Here is a 21515-nt window from a genome sequence, read left to right as displayed (position 1 = left end):
GTTACTTTGGAAACAATCTTCATTGCTGCATGATTTTAGTGGAGCCAGTCTTGGATGCTTTTAGGTGTATATTTCTTTTCATTTTAATTTACCAAGACAAAGACATCAAATCCTTCACAACAATCTCTATTTCAAAGAAATTGAGTGGCGACTAAAACTACTTGATATTAAATTAAATCAATTATTAACAAACGTTAGCCACAGTCAGTTTTATCCACAGTTTTATATAAATTCATATTTTCCCTTTAGACAACCTAATAGATGCTATTATGTTGTCGACACATTTTCTAAAGTTTTATCATAAATTAGGTACAGAAGGTAAAATTCTGTAAATTTTTTTTGAGGCAAAATGACAGTAGAAGAGAGATGGAAAGTAATTGGACTCAAGACTTTCTTCCTTTCCATTTTATGCAAATGAACACTGATTACAATCAGTGGTTGTTGTGGTAACCATTTGTATCCAGCTTCTTTGTTTTAATGGAAAAGGTTCAAAGTGATGACCTCGAACATTTAAAGCATACTATTTGCTGTGCCTAAAGAATTCATGGATGAGTTCATAGCTGAATAAAGGTGCGTTGCATAATGAACAGCTGTAAACGATGAATGGTGTCATCTATCTTGTTTTGAAATGCATTTAAAAAAACTCCTGCAAAGACAATTTGTTTCTCACAGTTAGCTTCCATAAACAGGTATTTTTTCCCTACAAAGCAAGCTGCGGTACACTAATTGTAAGTAAAGTCCTATTGCAGTGACCTGCGGTTAGGGGACATGTTGCAAATTTGCATTAACTCTTATTCCTGGCTTAGTTGCAACCATGATTCTTCACCTGATAGCTATATTACTTAGTAAAAGTAATAACTTTGTGTGAGATTAAGTTAATTGTAATATAAAGTAATTATATTTAATATCATTTATATAGTTTTTAGATTATATTTAATCATGTGAAAAGCTTGATTATGAAATGCAGAAATGTCCCTATTATCTGAGGTATCACTGAAATAGGTGCCATGAAATATGACTCTCTGACAGCGCATCTGGGGAAAGAAATGACTGTGGGCCATGGTCAGATTCTTTATTTAGCCAATCAGAAAGCTTTGTACCACTTGCAAAAGGAAGCAGTTTCAAAGTTGTCCATTTGTCATTTGGGAATGCTATTTTGCTGCTGTTGCTTTTGTCAACTAGCGTCCTAGTACCTGTACATGGTCGGTGTAACTGTTTGGGTTTGCTGAAATCAAGTTGCACATTTATTTTTCTTACTTGTGAAATTCTAACACTCTCCCGATCCATCTATTTTTATTACATTCTCCAAGCATATATGTGTGTATGCGTGTCTTTGTAAAGAGGGGGCATGTCTAATTCAACGGCTAAATCTTGTGGAAGTTCTTGAATGATTAACATCACTTACAGCAGCTTTAACGCAATAAGCCTCGAGAGGTCATATGTTTTTACTACAGATAAGTGAGTGCTGTTTTGCATTTATGAAGCAGCAGTAACTACATGATAAAATAGACCAATTTTAAGTTAGTTAATAGTGTGTGATTTCTGCACTACCACATGGAATTGCAAAAAAAGTGATTGATTTTAAACAGTGATTGATTTTAAACTCCTTGTCTGCCATTGGTCAGTATACAGATTGTTCCACCCCAAAATCATGCTATTTGTTGAGCCAATGTTGCGGTGTTGGCCTAGTTTTAATATCGCCACCGTGTTTATGCTTTTCGGGAAGCCACCCAACGAAATTGTTTACTTAATAGCCGTTTCAGCATTTAAACAGTTCCACTTGGATTTTGCAGCACTTTATCCTGGTTATTGCGGCCCAAAATTTGCCATGGCTTTTCTCAAAAATTGTGATGCCATTTGCAGTAAAACTCACAAATAATCGTAGAATACTTGTGTAATGTGTGTCAATGATGGTATAATTGCAATTGCCTGTAATTGCTTTAGTGCATAACAACTGAATATGCAGCTAGAAATCGAAGAATTATATATACACACAAAAGATACAATACATTTAAGAGGTGAAACCTTGGATGTGGCTAATGCAAGTTCAATAGAAAACACATTATTATGTTTATATTAACATTTTCTGCATAGAATGCTTGTATACTTTGGTATACTAAGGTTAAAATAGTAGACCTACAACAAAACTGTAAACTAAAAACACAAATGAGGATTCAAGATTAGGCCTGCCACAATTATTACACCGCCTAATTGGCATAATTTGATTTGACCACTTTTTTAAAGCACTGTAAACCCTATATTCACATTGTACTACTTAAAAAAGCAAATATAGAAATGCTAATCATGAATGTTTTTTTAGTGTCATTTTCCGGTGGAACAGTGCATTATGTGATCACTTCAAATGAGCTCAGGTTGTCACCAACCTGCATTGCGTTGTCGGACCATTTGGAACAGCTCATGAAGAGCATGTAAATATTTAATGCTAGCTGTGATGGATGTGCTGCGTTTAAAAATTAAGTCAAGGATTTTGATCGTGAACACAAAACGTTCTGGTTTCACTTTAACTTTCATGTAATATGATCGTATTGTCGTAATTTATGCTAAAAAATTGCTGAAATTATACACAATTGCAAGCTAATGTGAATAATGCGGAGACAGGTTGAATTTGCATTCATTATTGTGATTGCAAGATCGCAAAATCCTAGAGGGACGGATTTTACTAGCACAGGGTTACAAAATGTGGGTTAAATATTCACACATTAATTAACTGTTGCAACTTGTCATATTAATATAGAATCAAACTGATGTGTGGTTACAGGTGAGAATAAACTGCTATTTTACAACAGCTTTAAACACAGCTTGTCTAATCAGAATTGAGAGTCATACCATTTTTAATTGGAACTCATACCATCTATAGACCAGAAACTACTTTTCTTAGACAGGAAACAGTACCTTCAGTTTGGCACCTAAGAGAGCAGCACTCTTTTGTTTTTACATAAAAGGACTGTTGCTTTTATATTTATGAGAATATTAAAGGATAGGAGATGGGATCAGCTTTGTCATATGGGATTAACACTGAAGTTTTAACATTGGAATGACAAAGACTTATTTGCACAAAGTATATGTTTTCCTTTCTGTTGTTAGCTTTAGTTTTGTTAGCTTCACATTTCTTCTTAACACACTTAAGTGATGGCAAGTTACAGCACACACACACACACACACACACACACACACACACACACACACACACACACACACACACACACACACACACACACACACACACACACACACACACACACACACACTTCACCCTGAGGAGTTGGATCTACTGTTTCTTTGAGGATTTATGACTTTGTGCCAGTGGCCCATTCAAAAACAAAAAGAAAGATTATTTGTAAATCATTCTGGTCTTGTAAATCTGTTTACTACTCTTAAACTGAAAGGGTAACATTGTTTTTGTATCTAAATGTAGTGCTAATATGTTATTGACTAAAGACATTAATTAAGGAGGGAAATGTTTTTTGGATGTTAAAATACTTCTCCTGCCCCAGCAGGGACGATTATAAATGAATCATTCGTAAGTTAATTTCCCTGAAAGTATAAACAATGTGGCTTTTGTTGCTCTGTTTAAATTTTTTTTATATCTTTTCCAAAAGAAGTGAGAAAAACAACAACAATAATATTGTATTTGAGTAGTATTTTTATACTGTACTTTTTATTTTGTTCTGAAATTCATTGAAACCTTCCATATTTCTTCTTATGTTTATGGCCAGCAGCCGTATCACCCTGGAGTTCAAGACTTTTTACCCATTGAAGCTAAGCAGGGTTTAGCCTGGTCAGTACCTGGATGGGGGTGCTCACTGTGGTCTGTGTGGGCCCTATCAACCCAGAATAGTGACACGGACACTATACTGTAAAAATGCACCGTCCTTTGGATGAGTCTGAATCTTTGTGGACATTAAAAATCCTAGGGCACTTCTCGCAAAACAGTAGGGGTGTAACCCTGGTGTCCTGGCCAAATTCCCCCCATTGGCCTTTATCAGTCATGGCCTCCTAATAATTCCCATTCCTGAATTGGCTATATAACTGTACTCTCTCCTCTCCACCAACAACTTGTGCACTATGGCTGCTGTTGCATCATCCAGGTGGATGCTGCACATTGGTGGTGGGTGAGGAGAATCCCCTGTTCTGTATGTAAAGCGCTTTGAGAAAATTATATGCAAAACGAAACCTTATATTCAGAGCCATATGGAACACAGGTCTCTGTTTATGTAGGCCATAGGCACATTTTCTTGTTGAATTGAGGACAGGATATATTTATATATATTCCAGTCTGGACAGACATTAATATACTTTAGACTTCACATCTCTATGCCCATTACAATAGTTATCCGTAGAGCTGGAAAACCCTAGAGAGAAATTGAAAGCGAGGATGTGTCAAAGAGAATCAGAGCGATAGAGAGAGGGAGATCGAGAGGTTGAGAGAGAGAGAGAATGTAGCGAATGAATTGGATAAGGAAAAGTTTCTGACTTTGAGCAGTAGTGAGTTATGCACAGAATACTAACTGCAAGGTATCAAAGGCCTGAAGGATGACATTGGCTGAAAGTCACCAAAGAAATTCACCCCTCCCAATCTTAACTCATCTTCCAGCTGATTTCCCTACAGCGTCCATGGAACCTGTGATAACACTGTGAGTCTTTGCTTCTCCAATGTTGTCTCCAATCAGGAGATCAAAGGGGAAATGCCTAGAGGGAGTACAGATGTGAAATGGTGGCTATACACCATCCAGTGTCTTGTGTATTCGGTTGACGGAGCATCGATTAGGCAGTGCAGAACATTGGGAGATTTTTTTTCTTCTCTTTTTGTTTTTATCTGAAGGCTGAAATGTGTTTAGTTCAATTATATTGTAGCAATTTCTCACAAGTAAAAGTGCCGTTGTACCTTGTCCACCAGCAAACACAGCTGCTCATATTCAGTACAACAGCACAACTGCGAGTGTGATAATGCAAATTTTTAAAAGAGATTAATAAACAAAAGTTTAATTAATATAAAGTACTTTATTTTTTTAGGCAATATGGCCAATTCTCTTTTCTTTTTTTTTTTTTCTTTTTTTTTTTACCTTTTTCTCTGTTTAAACAAATTGTTTCAAATGAAGCCAAAGTAGGATCAATTGTTGCATGTTGCTGAGAAAACTACAGGTTGACAGCCTGTATAAAAAATGTGATACAAACAGTAAAGCTTTATTATTATAATTAGAATATCACTAAAACCTGATATATTGTGTAATGTGTCATCAGGACATTATTCGAAAAAAGCAAGATGACATGTTTGGATTAAGCAATTTTTATTTTCCGTAATGGCAAAAATAACAAGAAACACGATGCTGCACACATGATGCAACTCATCTAGCATATTGGACACAGTGCTGAAATGATGTCGTAGTGAGTGGAAGAAGACAGTTGTAGGAGAGATGTGGAGTGTGGATGAGGCTCCGCAAGGGGGAGGAAAAGAGAAAGAAACAGATGGATGGAGAAGAGTAGAAAGGTGTGAGGAAGAGAGAGAGAGAGTGGAGGGGAGCGCAAGTGTGTGTTAACACACACAGCTGAGGGTGGATGTGTTCTTAGCAACAAGCCAGAGGAGAGTGTAGGAGGAAGATACTGAAGAATCAGATATATAGATAGATAGATAGCTAGATAGATGGATGGATGGATGGATGGATGGATGGATGGATAGATAGATAGATGAGATGGAAATAATAATTGCTTGTATAGTTGATCAAATTATAGTGTGTCTGTTAATTTAAATGGGACGATGGCATTGAAGAGCTTGTCAGGACTACAGAGACTTGTTTAACTCACTGTACAATAGGGCATGTCAGCTACTGACAGTTCCATTTTTTAAAGTTAACTTGTTGGATTATTGTGGAAGCTGTCTGGAGGTTCTGGAGATTTGTTTATTTTTTTTTACCTTTATTTTATCCTTGTACTTGATCTGTCCATCTCTTATGGGCATTTTACATTTGAACCAAATGTGGAATTCTCTATCTAATGTCTGTCTTTTAGCAAAGTTGCACAATATTGTACACATACATCTGTGAGAAAAAAGAGGTGATCTGTGCACCTTCAATGTGGTAAGTTAGAAATATTTATATTCTTTAAATATTTATTAATTAAAATATGAAAATATTTTTTAAGTTACTTTCAAAAAATGTATAAATGTTGATTGGTTTTCATTCATGTTGAAAAATTCATTGTGTATATAGAGTTGCACACACTGTGTACATATGTTTAAGGAATAGTCAAATTATTTCAGCATTTTCCTCTCTTATCAAAGGTATTTTGCATTGGTTGGTAAAGTTTGAGTTTAAATGTTGTTGTGTTCCTTAGCGTTACTTACTGTTAATTTAACTTACGTATTTAGTGCCTTTTGAGTTATTCTGGCAAAGGAGTTGGCTGATGGTCACTGTCTCTTTGTGTCAACAGGTTATAGTTCATGATTAGGTTTAATTTTGTAGGTTGGGCAGATTTAATTTTCTCTTTGTTCATAAAGCTCCTATTAGTCTCAGTTAAGGTAGATGCTCTACATACTAATTTCTTGTTGCATTTATTGATCAGCTGCTGAGAGGTCAATAAAGATATTGTGCATTATTCAGGCATTGTTTCATTCCCATCATTCTTCTTAGCTCTTGACCTTCTACATATATTTGGCCTTTTATTCTTGAATGGCTGTGAATACACTGACATTATTAGGCAGGCTTTGAGAGGCAGAATACTGAGTAGTAGAAAATGGAATTTGGTGCCTTTAGCTGTATGTGTGCTGTGTGTGTGTGTGTGTGTGTCAGTTCATTTTGACCCATGTGGCAGACAGCCAGAATAAGACTTTGGAAAAGCTGTTAGCAGCCTGCTTGGATAGCCTTCAACAAGGGGGTATTGCTTTCTGGACTACAATGCTTATTGAGTTTGCCTAAAAGGCTAGACATTTTTGCACTGTTGCCTTGAAATACACTCACAAATTCTACCTATTATTCCTGATTACTTTAAGCAAGCAGCTCGGTCAGAGCCTGTGGTCTTGTTTATGTTTTGTGTCTCAATCTAGTGCTAATGTGTTAATGACTGAAGATATTGTATAGGGAGGGAATTGCAATTTATGTTTGTACACTTAAAGGTAAAGTGCATCGTTTTTTGGCTGTTAAAATACTTTCTCCAATCCCAGTTTAATATGCAGAGACAACTTAATAATTTGTAAGTTGATATCCCTGAAATGTATTAACATTGTGATTTTTTTGGTGCTGTCAAAATATTGCTATGTTTGCTTGAACATCTCGACCAACAACATGCTCAACCAATGATGTGAGTTTGGGGTGGTGCTGTCTGTTTATTCGACCAAGATGGGGAGTGATTTGTAAATCTGAAAACAGTCCTTATTTTTGTAATTTACTGGTGGGGCAGATCTTTATAGAAGTCTCAGTAAAGAAGTGTGCGCAGGCAGGTTTACACTTTAGAAGGCTGATAAATCAAGTAACAATGGACTCTCATGGGAAGAAAACATTTGCAGAAAATGTGTGTAGACCCAGGAATTTGTTCCAAATTTTCTTTCCAAAACCATAAATAGCTGATTATTGTACAGACTTAACTCATGCAAAGCGTAATATACAGATCTGCTCATGCATATCCAGTTTACTTGCATGGAATATCTTTAAAACCCTTTAAAAATGCGATTCCACAAACCTTGCAAACTTAGGCAAATTCAAAAGTGCTTGTACCACCCACCCCAGTACCTTGTTATATGACTTTCCAGGCAGACTGTTAAACACCTGTATCTTGTTGCATCTCATTGTGGCATGGTATCTATTATTTTGTATTTTAACATTAATTTATATATATATATATATATATATATATATAATATGTTCATCATTTGGAGTGTCCAAAGGTCTTTCTGTCCATTTCTGATTTTAATCCTTTTCAGTTTGCTATAGAGAGTTCATAATGTCATATCTTCTGCATGTAGCAAGGCATATGAACGTGACTGCAGTGACAGATGTATTTGAACAGAATCTTAAGGACAATAGCTCAGTGAAAGGAAAGATACATTAAAAGCACTAGCTTTCATAAATTATATGTGAAGCAGTGTGCTAAGCTGTGAGCTCTGAGAGAGTCATTTCTAATTAATATTGCAAGTTAAAGGCTTTGGTTGCAGACACAAAGAAGTGATTCATTAGAGAGGAGATTTTTAAGGATAGCTACATGTGGCATCTTTCAGACAACTCAAGGGCTGGGTGAAATGAATCTGAAATGATTTTGGCTGCTCACATTGAAATATTCCTCAAGCACTCAGTGTCATTGATGTCTCACTCTCACTGGTACCCTTTTTTATGTACCTTATTTTCTTTTCTAACTTTTTGTCTCCAATTGCATTGCCACTGAGGTAATAATGCTTTACCTCCAACCTTAAATGTCAGTGTTGTTAGTGGAAGTATGTTTACATTCTGCTTTCTCCTCCCAGCACTTCCTACGTATTATATTTGTTTTATTCCTTCATTCCATACCATTGGGCGTACAGAACATGCATGGATTTAGGATTTCTGGCAAACACACACACAATGTTAAGTCTTACTTTTAGTTGGCTTCAGTGGTCTCAAACAGCCACATTAGTGTGCTTCTCACCCTGCTCATGTGGATCACTGACAGAGCAGTTGCAAAGTTCCACAGGTTTGAAAGCTCAACCAATCATCATCCTATAAGCATGGCTTCAGTTGGGGTCTATGGGCTGTGTGTCCACTGTCATATATGGACATTGTCATGTAGCTAAAGCAGATTGTTACTTAACAAATAGTGTGAAAGTGATGTGTGATTATTTTACACTTTTTTCACTGTTATATTGAAATGCACAAATAGTGATATGTAATTTATATAGATTATTTTACTTATAACTCATTGCAGCATTTTTAGGAAATTTTAGGGGAAGCTGTAATCTTAGCAATAACCACTGACATACAGTTATACCGCACAGCCTCGTTTTCAATTGTGTCATATATAATATGGCAGCTACCCTGAATGAACTCCAAAGAAAAAGAAAACACTGAAAGATCAGAAGTGCGTGTGTCACATATGAGTGACATCTGCCTCATCTCACACTCTAAACCTGTTGTAAGCTCAACTGCCTCACTTCACCACACTTACACATCTTCTCTCAGCCTCTCTGTCCAATCTAACGCCATCTCAGAGGGACATACAGGGTTGTGTACTCATGCATGAGAGAATGGTAAATTATGCGGTTGTCACAGCACATAAGTGCAGCTAAATAAAAAAAGCAGTATGCAAAGTCACAGAATACGACATCCATCCTAACAAATGAATGTTAAAAATCCATCCTTCACAATGAATGTTAAATCATCCATCCTGACCGGCAATGCCAGGAATGTTAGATCCAGTCTCCCACTAGACATCTCTCTCCATCAGAAAATATCAGAGTTTTGTCTGATGTACAAAACCAGTCAGCATCAACAGCTTATGTTAACTCTTCTACCAGCCCAAGAGCTATAGACATAGGCAGCAGGGGAATACAGCAGAAGGCAGGAGACAAAGTGATTGCAAATTTAAAAAAAACATTAATATTAGCTGCGTGCTTTTCAATGCTCTCAATGCTCAGTCTGACTTCATCTGGCCAGTACAAATACATGTGAAGACAATACAGCATCCAATATAAGAAAAACTGAAACAATAATGCATAGAAAGTGTAAGAACCATTATAAAAGAGAAGTAATGAGTAAAAATGAGTACATAAATGAATTATTTCATTTTAGTTATATCTTTACTCATTTCTTTATATTCAAGAAACAAATTAATTACAACAAAGAAGCATGTTTGTTCTCTTGAAGCTGCACACACACTCAGATTGCAATTTAAAATCTCAAATTAGGTCATTATATCCATCAATACTCTCTTTAGTACCAGCTTAGCATTGATAAGCCTTTCTACAATTCCTGCAAGTGTCATCCAATGCTTGGAAGCTGATAGCACTAGTGGGAAAGTAAGGAGAAATATAGAGAAACAAAAACGTTTTAGCAGCTAATTGCTGTTTACATGGCTATGTTTATTAAACTGACAACCTGAATCCAGGTAGCACATGGTTTCTATAGCTACTGTTCCTATGTCACATGATTTTGCACTAGTATGTGACATTTTCTATGCTTAATTGGCTCTCTAGAAGGAACCGAGGAGCCTGCATGTTCACTGAAATTCCACATAATGTATGATGAAGTGTTACATGTTATTTGCAGATGAATTATGAATTGCATTCCTTAAGAATCTATTACAAATAATATTTTTTTTATATTTAATATATTAACATAAAAGGCAAGACCTACAAAGCATAAAAGCGTGGTAACAGAAGACATGTGCCATCCCACTGACTATGAAGAATGGAGTTGGTTCATCTGTGTGTAGTCCTGTTGTGGTCAAACAATCTTTTTCGTTATTCTAGATTGCATTGCACCCACATCAATATGCATTTGTGTGCATGTCTTATATTGTCACAATGCTATGGGTTTTCTACTTTATGCAGCTTTCTATTTGTTCTTCTGTGTTGCCATGGATTCTAGTAAACGTTTTTAGCAGGTGTTTCGCTTCTGTTAAAGCTTCTTATCTGTTGTATTTTTCCCTCCAGCATATATGAAAATCTAAAGATACCATACTGTTGCCTTCTCAGCCTTTCTATGACTTTTTGGGTTTTGATGTGGTGTGTTTTTTTTAAATTGTTATCATTTAGCTTTTTTCAAATTCACTTATTTGGTTTTTATATAAAGAGTCTGCATTAGTTGTGCTGTGTGTGTGCAGATGATCTTATTCTTTAAGCATGAAGGGCTATGAAGTGAGAATTGGCAGGTGTGTTTGTGGGATAATGTGCAAGTTAACATGATGGAGCTGTTGCCTCTTTGGAATATCTGATTTAGTATTATGTGTAGTTAGTGTAAGATTTGTTATATTCTGCATACATTTTGGCAAATGTTTTTTTGTTGATAACTGGATGCTTTTCATGTATGCTGCCTGTGATCGCTGTCCTCTAAGATTAATGATATTCATTGATTGCTTTAGGTCAATAAGAATGGAGATGCACATGGTAAATTGGCTTTACTGCATATTTAATTCTGTCATTTCTGAAGCTTTGATGTTTTGCAAATCTGTGACAAAAACTTTGATAAGAAAGGAAATGACCTGGAACTTCCTGGAAATTAAAGGAATAGTTTACCTAGAAATTATCATTCTCTCATCATTTATTCACCCTTATGCACTCTTTAGCAGAACACAAACGAAGATATTTTTAATTATACTGTATATGATGTCTGTTTAGAAGTCAGTGGGTTCCAAAATATTTAAGCTCAAAAAAGCACATAAAGGCAGCATAAAGATAATCCATACTCAAGTGGTTTAATCTATGTCTTTCGAAGCGATACGATTGGTTTTTGGTGAGAAACCGAACAAAATGTTTTTCACTATAAATATTGACATCTGCAGTCTTCTTGGCGCAGTTGTGATTTGAAGCTTGATTATACTTCCTTGTGTTTGACGCATACACAGAGCGAATTGTAATTTTTGGGTGAACTATTATTTCAGGCTTAACTTTTGTTGGCATAGAGTTATAACATTTTCTTAAAGGTGCACTCGGTTATTTTTTCCTCATTAAAAACGTTTTCTCCTTTAAATATGAATTGCATTTTTACAACATGTATAAAATCACTCACATGAGATGAAGACTCAAGTCAAATCAGTAACTTTATAAAAGCTGTTTTATTCTACATGGAGAAGGTCCCTTCATGGGGGCTGCCATGTTAGGATCACATGACCAGCTGAAAATTACTTGCTTAATCTTTGGAACCATCCTGTTATTGGACACTTTCACTCATGGATTAAATGAATCATGGCTGACTGTGAAAAATTAATTTCTACAATGGCATTTTTTACTTAAAATGACTTTAAATGATGCGGCATTAATTCCCTTAGGGTTCAGTGTAAGTTCAAGACAACATGAATAAAAACTTACTGAGTTCAAACTTTAACTGAATTAGAAATTTTGCACTGGTGTGATTCTTGAAAATGTCCTTTTCCTCCTTAGCCATGGACTAAGCCCTGCATAAGGGAAGGCAGACAAGTCTAGCACTAATATCTTCAGATGCTGTACTACAAGCTTGAGTAATGTGATTCAGCTCCACAGCAAAGGAGTAGGGTGTCTCTCTGCAGAGCAGCATAGAGAGCATGCCTCTCCTTGCCCAATCACTTTAACCACGTCATCAGAGATGTTCTCCCGCAACCACTACAAAGGACAGGATGGCACAGAGGCCCCTCAGTATCCACGACCCAAAAAGAAATCTGCAGTGCCAAAAAGAAGACAGCCAAATCCCAGAGTTGCTCTGGTTTTGCGTGGGAAAATCCATCGTTTCTTGCATGGATCTGCTGATCATACTGTCCAGCCTTCTGGGCTTTACAGTGCTGGAATTGAAGAAGAGGATGAGGAGGGGGAAGAAGATGTTGAAAAGTTGCAATACTACTACAGGAGAGAATTGGCTTCAACAGAGGTCTGCTGCTCACCTCAGGTTTCAAATGGACATGGGCTGGGATCAGTTTCTGGGGCACCATGTGTAGGGGAGGTGGAGCTAAATCGAGAGGGAGGTGTCAGGATTCCTTGCACTTTGCAGTACAACAGTAGTTCGGCAGTGGTTCAGAATCAAATGACACAAGGTCTAAATGGAACTGAATTTTCTTCAGGGAGGGGGCTCATTGATGGGGAGCTTAAAAGACAGAAAGACTCACTAATATACAGGATAAATATGACTATGCAGGATAAAATCGTTGAGGGGAATAATGAGGACTGTCAAGAGAAAGAATCAAGTGCCATCATTGAGCACATACTTAAGGAATTGCGAGGGATCAATAAAATTCAAGAGGAGATTTCAGACTTAAGAGAGTACTTGACATCTGTACGTGGGTCTGTTGAGGAGGTCTCCAGCTGTGTAGATGCCGTCCTAATGGAGATTGAATCTATGCGGTCTGGAACCAAATCTGGTGTGGAGACCTGGCCTGGGGCAATGGGTGGCACAGAAGGGCCCTCCTACCATCACAAATCAAACAGTAATTTTGCAGTTGAATCAACAAACAGCTGCATTGATATCCTCTCTGAATATGAAGTTTTTGGACAGTGCAAAGAGGTTCCAAGCCAGGAATCAGCATTTAGGGGCTCAAATCAGCCATTTAGATCCCAGTTCATATTCACTAGTGCTCAGACTTCAAAACACAATGAACCCGGTCAATTCACACAAAAAGCACCTGATGAAAGGGAAAATATACCTGAAGGTACAGGGAAAAGAAAGGTCAGCTTTGGTTACCTTGAGCGTCAGGACGGACAGGACTGTCCCAGCACCAGTTCTCTATCTTCAGGTCAAAGTTCCAAGTCTGAGTCTTATCCAGAGAGACCCACCTCTGAGAAGTGCAACACTGGGGTTGAAAGTCAGTACTGGAATACAGTGCGATTTAAACACAGTATGAGTGGAGAGACTGGATGGAGTGAAGATGATTCCTGCTCCAGACAATGCAGTTTTGAAGAGGCAGAGTGCTGCAAAGGTGAAGTGGGCAGCTGGGTCACATCAAGAGTCGGGAATACATGTACAATGGGCATCTCAGATCAAATATCTATCTTATCTGGTAAGCACAACAATTCCCCTGCTAGTACTTGCAGTACAGAGGATTGGAGGACTTTGAAGCAGTACAATGTGGATATGCTCCCTGAAGGACATATTTTGAGCTACCATAATTGCACAGGAGATTGTGGCTGTCCTCAGAGCTCTGTTTATCAAACTGACATTTATGGGAATGAAAAAGTATATGCATCATCTGTGTCTCTAAGTAACAACTTGACTATGACTGAATTTAAAGCAGGCTTTCATGAATCGTCCTCCTGTTTGAATTGCCCATTAAAGGTTGCCTTTAAAAGTGAGTCAATAGAAAGTGTGACTGTTGAGCCATCCAACAAACCATTAACAATGGACAGGAATCTTCTTTATGAATGCACATCATTCTATAATCAAAATGTCCCTGCTTGGGAGCCTGACTCAACTGATGCCAGTAATGTGGCCTCTAATGTAAAAAAGTTTGGTAAAGCAGTTCTTGACATTAAAACTGCCTTGCGGGGTGCGTTGAAGAAGCTGGATGGAACTACTGCAACATTGCCTGGTGAAAAAGTTGAAGCCAGTCCACCCATATCCCTAAGAGAGGACCAACAAGTAATGATAAATGTCCAGAGTATAGAAACACCAAATGTAGAGACACCTCAGATAGTGACATTTTGTGTGGAGTCTCCACAAACAGGGACGCATAATTCAAAGCAGTCTCAAGCCACAAATACTGCGAGTGGCTTTATGGAGACACCTGAATGCTTCTCCACCCAAGCAAAACCAGAATCAGATGCTGGAGACAGTGAACACCAGCATAATACTGAAGATTCAGAAGATCCAACATCTTCAAGGTTGGACTCAACCACCAGTGATTGCACCTATGTTCACTTACCACAGTGCCTCAGCACAGACCACATCCCAGCCTCTATCTCCTCTGAAGAACTAGCAGTTGAAAAGGAGCAAGGAACACTAGCAGGGGAAACGCAGCCTTCCGCCGAATCCTGTAATGAAGATGGAGGAAGTGAAGCAGAGCTTAGTCGGAGGGATGCACGTCGTTTAAAGTGCCTCAGGAGTTTCCAACAGATCCTTAGGGAGAAACGAGAGTCCAAAAGAAATCTCTATATGGTGACCATGTCAACATTTTCTGAGGATGATTTTAATCCAGGTACATTTTAGTTTTGAGGCCCAAAACCTTGCTTCTTTACAAATGGGTTAAAAGATCTTGGCTGGATTTGCAATTTTGCAGTGTAGTTTTTTGAACTCAATCAATATCAAATTTACTATCATGTCAGATATAGAAAGTATGTTATTCTGCATAATTTGTCCATTGCAATGCATGTGAAATGTTTGATTATGGAAATAATTTAAAGTCTATACCAGAATAGGGTTGTAATTAGGTGGTGTATCTACTCTGTGTTTTTCTGTAAAATATTAGATCTGTAATTAGGTGGAGAAACTGCTGACTTGTGCAGCCAGTGTGTGTTTGTTCCATTCCTGCAGATGTATTAACAGCACCCTGCTGGATGTTGAACCAGTCCTATTCCCTTGGCACAGGGCAAACTAATTACACTAATTGAAATAAAAAGAAAACCAACCTGACATGAAAGCAGAGTTTAGGGATAATTTAGGAGCCATTATAAAATGAATAAGACATCTCAATAAAACTCTTGTAGATCAGTTGCATAGTCCCCACAGTTATGCAGGTCGGTCTCCTGGTACATATGTATGTATGTATGTATGTATGTATGTATGTATGTATGTATGTAAGTATGTACATAGACTAGCTTAATATACTCCATGTCTGCAGATGCAAATATATTCATGACCAAAAATTTGATTGCTTTTTAGTGTTGTCTGATGTCTGGTTTAAAGTGCTGTCTGGTTCTGATTAAACATGGTGTGATATTTTGATGTACTATTTGTTGTTTTCAGATGGCAACCGGGATGAAGATCAGGTTATATCTTTTTCACATTGTCCACAAATGCCTTAATGTGATATTGTTGTTTGCAATGCTAAAGGTTAAAAATACTGTTTGTAGGTTTTTAAATGTGCATGGTGCAAACAAGCCCTTTGATCTATTTACTGCATTGTGTATTTTATTTATTTTGTTCTGATTTGTTCTCATGGCTTGTTGTTAATGGTGCATTGTAAATATTTCACACATTTTCAGTCCATGTTATTGATTGTGACTCATTCTGTATAAAAGTATCCCTCCCGGTTTTAAAGAAACAAGCCATATACAATAGAAACTATGATGTCAGATAAATCATAAGGCCTGTTGCTGAAGTAGCTGAGTCAGAGTTTTATAGCAAATCTTTTTTTCACCAGCCATTTTGTTGATATCATTGGCATGATTGCTTTCTTTGTGAAAAGTTCAGTTTGCAGCTTTCTGTATTCATTTAGTATCAAAAACAAAATCTAGCACCTTTTCTCAGTGTTAGATTAAAGATCATAGTTTTTCTGAAAAAGTACATTATATTGTAATTTTTTGACTGAAAGTAGACATTAAAACCCTTGAGTTCTAAATTTCTGAGCCCCTACATATTTAAGCCTTTCTGGATAAGGAAAGTGTCCTCATGACTAGAAGATGCTGATTGTAGTCATAAACATAGTGGTGAAACTCATTCAACCAAACAGCTGGGCTTTCTCTATTCCTTTCTCTCTCACCTCTCACTTTGTCTCCCCATTTTCAGTATTTGCTGTTTTATTGTCTACAAGCAGTTCATTTTTGCTGTTGTAGCACATGACAATGTGATCAACCTCTCATCTCTAACAGAATATCAATGGAGACCACATCAAACATCCATGGACCAAACCTAGGTATGATCTCTCAGGTTTTTACACATTAGTTGTTCTTCATCACAAATTTTTGGAATACTCTTTCAGTATCTTTTCATGTATTTGTCTCTGCCTTTATTTTCAGCGGAGAAGGAATATTTGGCATTGATAGCATGCCTGATCTTAGAAAGAAGAAGCCTATCCCATTTGTTAGCGAAGTGGTGAGCATTTGTTCTTTCCATTTAAAGCAAATTATGACACTAACGTGGAAACGCAATTTTCGGTCACATTTCTTAGTAATATTTCCTCTATACTGGTTCTCTGTCTGTCACTCACTTCGACGTTGTGTCGAAGAAGCGGCACTGGAGGACACAACATCTTGTACCCTCCATCAGGGAACGGAGGATACATCCGTAACCTAGACGTTTTATTGTCATGTATACATTTTAACCTTACTCTAGCCTATCTCTTTTCTAACCTAGTTCTTTTAATTCTTAAGTTAAACATGTAACTGAAACCTCAATATACATATCATTTTGTCAATATTTTTCTTAATGCTTTCCATCATTACCAGGCCATGGTAAGTTAACCTTTTTATTAATGCATCACTATGCACTGCATCTTTTTCAGTTTGATATTTAGCTCAGAGCAGACTGAAATGGTATCATTTTCTTAAGCTTATACATCATTGGTTTAGGTGTGGATTGTTATTTATGGTACAATGCCATATGCAATGGATAAATATCATAACAATGAAAAGTAGAAAATAATTAAAGAAATGCCTATTAATAATTAGAAAGGCTGTTTTAATGTGCTTAAATTCATCTTCAATTTTTGATTGCATCAGCTTTGGTTACTGCCCAATGAATATATGTTCATTGAATAACAGTACAATATATGAATGACATGACATTCTGTCTATAATTGGTAATAGTAGTATTGTGGTAAAACAAGTGTTTGAAGAGTAGCTGAGAGCTGTTTTTGTTTATATTGGATTTTGGAGTCCATATATTTGCAGCTGTACTTTGCACCCATTTAATAATAAGTTTAGGTTAAAATGTATATAAAGAAAATAAAAGAAATAAGTTAATACCATTTTAAATTTTCTTTTTGTCTTCACTAGTTCATTTTAAAAGGTCCTGCAGTGTGACAAATGAATTATTGTTCATTGAAAGCTATGTGCATTTTAATGATAATAGAATTAGCAAAACCAAGTTAATTTTAGATGTAGTATTATTTAGCATGTCACACCGCAGGACATGTCAAATTCCCAAAAGTATTTCATGTAAACTACCCATGCACAGATTATAATGAAGCAATCTGGATGATTTTGATGGATTTGACTTCTAGATGCTCTCTGTTCAAATACTGATTAACATAAAAAAATACTGAATGGATTTGATGGGATTTTTATGATGTTACAACCTGAAAGTGTTCTTTTTTACATCTGCAGAAGGACTATTTTTTGTGCTATTATTCTCTAAAATATCATATTGATACTTGTAATAACTGTAGCTTGCAGGCCTTTTTTAATTGCAAAAAAGAACAGACAGTCTTTCTGAACTTCAGCCATGACCTGACAGCCCCCTCACCCTGTATGACTCACAGAAAAATTGAGGCCAGAGGAAAGATAAAGACCATTTGTGTGTTGAATAACTTTCAATAAATATGAGAGGATAAATTGCGCTTTTAGCCATGCTCTCATTGAAAATAAATCATACATCTGATTTAATGGTCTGCTTGAAATAGTCTTTTAGACTATTTTCACACGACATATAAGTCTTTGCTTATTGTGTGTTTTGTGTGCCATTCTTTGTGATGCAGCTGGTATATGGAAATTCAAGTTAGCAGTGAAGCGCTAATAATTATTTAAGCAAGCAGGCTGCCCTTAATGGGCAAATTGTGTTTAGCATAGTAATGTGAGTGGACTAGCATGTGCCAACAGTTCAAGAAAACATTGCAGACAATAATGCTGTCTTCATTACTTGATGGCCAGTAAAGCCTAAAGCTCACTGCATGAGCACAAATAAACAGAACCAATATGATATAATGATTACTACAACTAATAATAGTATAATTAAGCAGATGTTGATTTTCGACCACTGTTCCTCTCTCAGTCTCTGGTGCAGTCCAGGAAGGCAGGGATATCACACGCATTAGCTGTACGCTCATCACTGAAGGATGAAGAACTGGTAAGACATGCAAGATACACATCAACATCTCTTTCTGTCTGCCTCTCACTTACGTTATTAGTGGTGTTTACTAAGGCAAGCATCACTATTCATAATGCTCATATATTAGAATAGGAAATTAATCGGGTGACTTGTTGAGGAGAGGTGTGCTATTACTATTCTAAGCAATCGAGCGTAGGATTATCATCTGGACAATAAAAACAGGCCAAAAATGATGTATATTTACATAGACATAGGGGTAAATCATTGCTAGACACTAGAATATCATAGAGGCTTGGGGAGAGCACTTCTGACTTGGACCAGTAAGCAGTCACCCACAACACACAAGCTATGCCCTAGAAACCTCCTAAAAACATTATGTAAAGCCAGAAGCATTGCACTTAAAACCACTAAGAACTCCTTCACTTCTGCAGTGCATTTCTTCGAACATATACAATTGTTGTCTTAAACTTAAAAATATGGGGGTGTATACCAATAATATGACATCTGTATTTAGATAAAGATGTCTGATGTCACTCTCATTTGGTCATCACTGTGACACCTGTCTGCTTACTCCTATAACAACACCAAAGCCTTAAAATGAATTTATAAAGCACGTTACATAGTTTGTACAACTATTTTGTTCTCATCACCACTTTTGTATTTTTCTGTTTTAGCCCTCTTTATAGCTTTCTACCCTTTCAACACATCCTGCATGTGATCTTGGCTTTATTTGTTTTGAAAAATTTTAATATTTGTCGTCTTCAGGGTTACATCAAGGGCCCATTTCTGCCAGAAACTATTTCAAATTGCCTTCTTTTTTTCTCTGTAGAAGAGTCATGTGTACAAGAAGACCCTCCAGGCTCTGATTTACCCTATTTCTTGCACAACACCCCATAACTTTGAAGTATGGACGGCCACCACACCCACCTACTGCTACGAGTGTGAGGGTTTGTTGTGGGGTATTGCGCGGCAAGGGATGCGCTGTTCGGAGTGTGGAGTCAAATGCCACGAAAAATGCCAGGAGCTCCTCAACGCAGACTGTTTGCAGAGTGAGTCACAAATAAAACACAGGAAAAACAACAAAAAACATCTTGTTAAAATCTTGTTAATAGTGTTTACGCTACAATTGATTGTTCAAACCTAGAGGCCTTGTGGAGCTGAACACAGCAAAACCTAAAATGCTTATGTACTCCTGTCATATTCATATTTCTGTGTAGAATACATTGTTGTGATACATTGTATTGCATGCAAGCAGTATATTTACAGATGTATCTTATTTTGTCACATTATAATTAGTGGTCGACCAATATATCATGAGGCCAATATATCAGCCGATATTTGGACTTTTTTCAAATATTGTCTTCCGCCAATACATTTTCCCGTTTGGCCTATATGTTTCATGAAGGCACCAAAAATCGTCTGCTTGCATGTCAATTCAAGTCAATCCATTTGTATTTGTAGAGCGCCTTTCACAACACACACGTTTCAAAGCAGCTTTACAGAAATTCATGCATTAACAGAAAATGAAACTGTAATATCTATAATGTCTTAGAGTCATTATTGTGTAGTTTGATAAAATACAATTGTGAATTGTGTTTAAAAATATGTAATTCAATAATAATTGTAGTTTATTAGCACCCAGTGAGCGAGCTGAAGGCAACTGTGGCAAGGAATACAAAACTCCATAAACTGTTGCTTAATGGAGAAAAATAACCTTGGGAGAAACCAGGCTCACTGTGGGGGCCAGTTCCCATCTGGCTAATATCATGAATATAATGCCAATATTACTTATGTATAGTGCAAGTCATGGTTGAAAATTATTAAATCAAGTAAGTGTTAAGGGTCGGTGTTTAAACAAAGATTTTGTTTGAACTGTAAGATTAATGACTAATGTCTTGAAGTCTATCCTGGATTAACTGCAGAAGTTCACATAGATGCAATTGTCCTTGTTAATTGGCTGATGAAGGGTTTTGTTGGCAATTGATCGATAGTCTATGTATTCCATTTTAAGAGTGTTGTTCATCATTAGGACAAGATGATGCAGGCAGAAATCAGTGAGGTGCGTCGCAGTTCAGTGGGCTGGTAATTTCAGTGAGGTCTATCCTATGTCCAAGGTTCAGGCATAGGCATATGATTTATCCCATGTCTTATGGTTGGAGTTGGCATCAGTTCATCTTCTGAAGTCCATCGTAATAGACTGAAGTGATGTTTGGCTGGCACCGGCTGCATTTAGTCATCATCACTCAGAGACACATAGCAGTGGAGTCCAACACAAAGCAGGAATGGAGCTGGATCCAGCCGGTTCTGGTGACCTCAGGATAGGGGTCCCGAAGTTGAGACAGGAAAAGTAATAGAATAATATTAGCATAGATGCCATTAAATTTGTTGCAAAGTTATAGATCATGATCAATGTCTCTGGATTCTGATTCCAGCAGACTTTACTAAAGCAGCCTAATTGTGAGTTGAATGGTAAATTAGGTGTTTGCCTGGCTAAATGCATGAGTCTTTAGTCTAGACTTAAACTGAGTGAGTGTGCCTGCATCTCAAACAGTGTTAGGGAGACTATTGCCATCATAATGAACATGATGGAATATAGCACGGTAGAAGGTTACTTAAGTACTGCGGTGCTAGACCATTCAAAGTTTTGTATGTAGTTAACAGAATTTTTAAATTAATAGTCAGCACTCTGGCTGCTGAAATTTTGAACCAGTTAAAGTTTATTTATTGATCTTGCTGGACATCCTCCCAGTAATGCATTACAATAATCTAATCTTGAGGTCATGAACACATGAATTGGTTTTTCGGCATCAGCAACAGAGAGCATGTGTCGTAATTTAGCAATATTTCTTAGGTGGACGAATAAACATTGGTCATTTTATTTTCAAAGGACATATTGGTATCAAATATAACATCTAAGTTCTTCGCTGTTGA

The 21515-nt window shown here is 36.9% G+C and overlaps 1 protein-coding gene across 1 annotated transcript in view; it reads left to right on the top strand.

Annotated features, from left to right (window-relative positions):
* Positions 1-21515, top strand: part of LOC127624970 (protein unc-13 homolog B) — a 92432-nt gene that overhangs the window by 26734 nt on the left and 44183 nt on the right. The window contains exons 10-15 of the mRNA XM_052099969.1: positions 12171-14796; positions 15564-15586; positions 16409-16452; positions 16556-16631; positions 18528-18602; positions 19414-19633. Coding sequence (XP_051955929.1) covers positions 12171-14796; positions 15564-15586; positions 16409-16452; positions 16556-16631; positions 18528-18602; positions 19414-19633 — 3064 coding nt within the window. The remainder of the gene's footprint in view (positions 1-12170; positions 14797-15563; positions 15587-16408; positions 16453-16555; positions 16632-18527; positions 18603-19413; positions 19634-21515) is intronic.

The sequence above is a fragment of the Xyrauchen texanus genome, chromosome 3, assembly GCF_025860055.1.
Source record: "Xyrauchen texanus isolate HMW12.3.18 chromosome 3, RBS_HiC_50CHRs, whole genome shotgun sequence".
NCBI classification, from domain to species: Eukaryota; Metazoa; Chordata; class Actinopteri; order Cypriniformes; family Catostomidae; genus Xyrauchen; species Xyrauchen texanus.
This window is presented reverse-complemented; position numbering and strand designations above follow the sequence as displayed.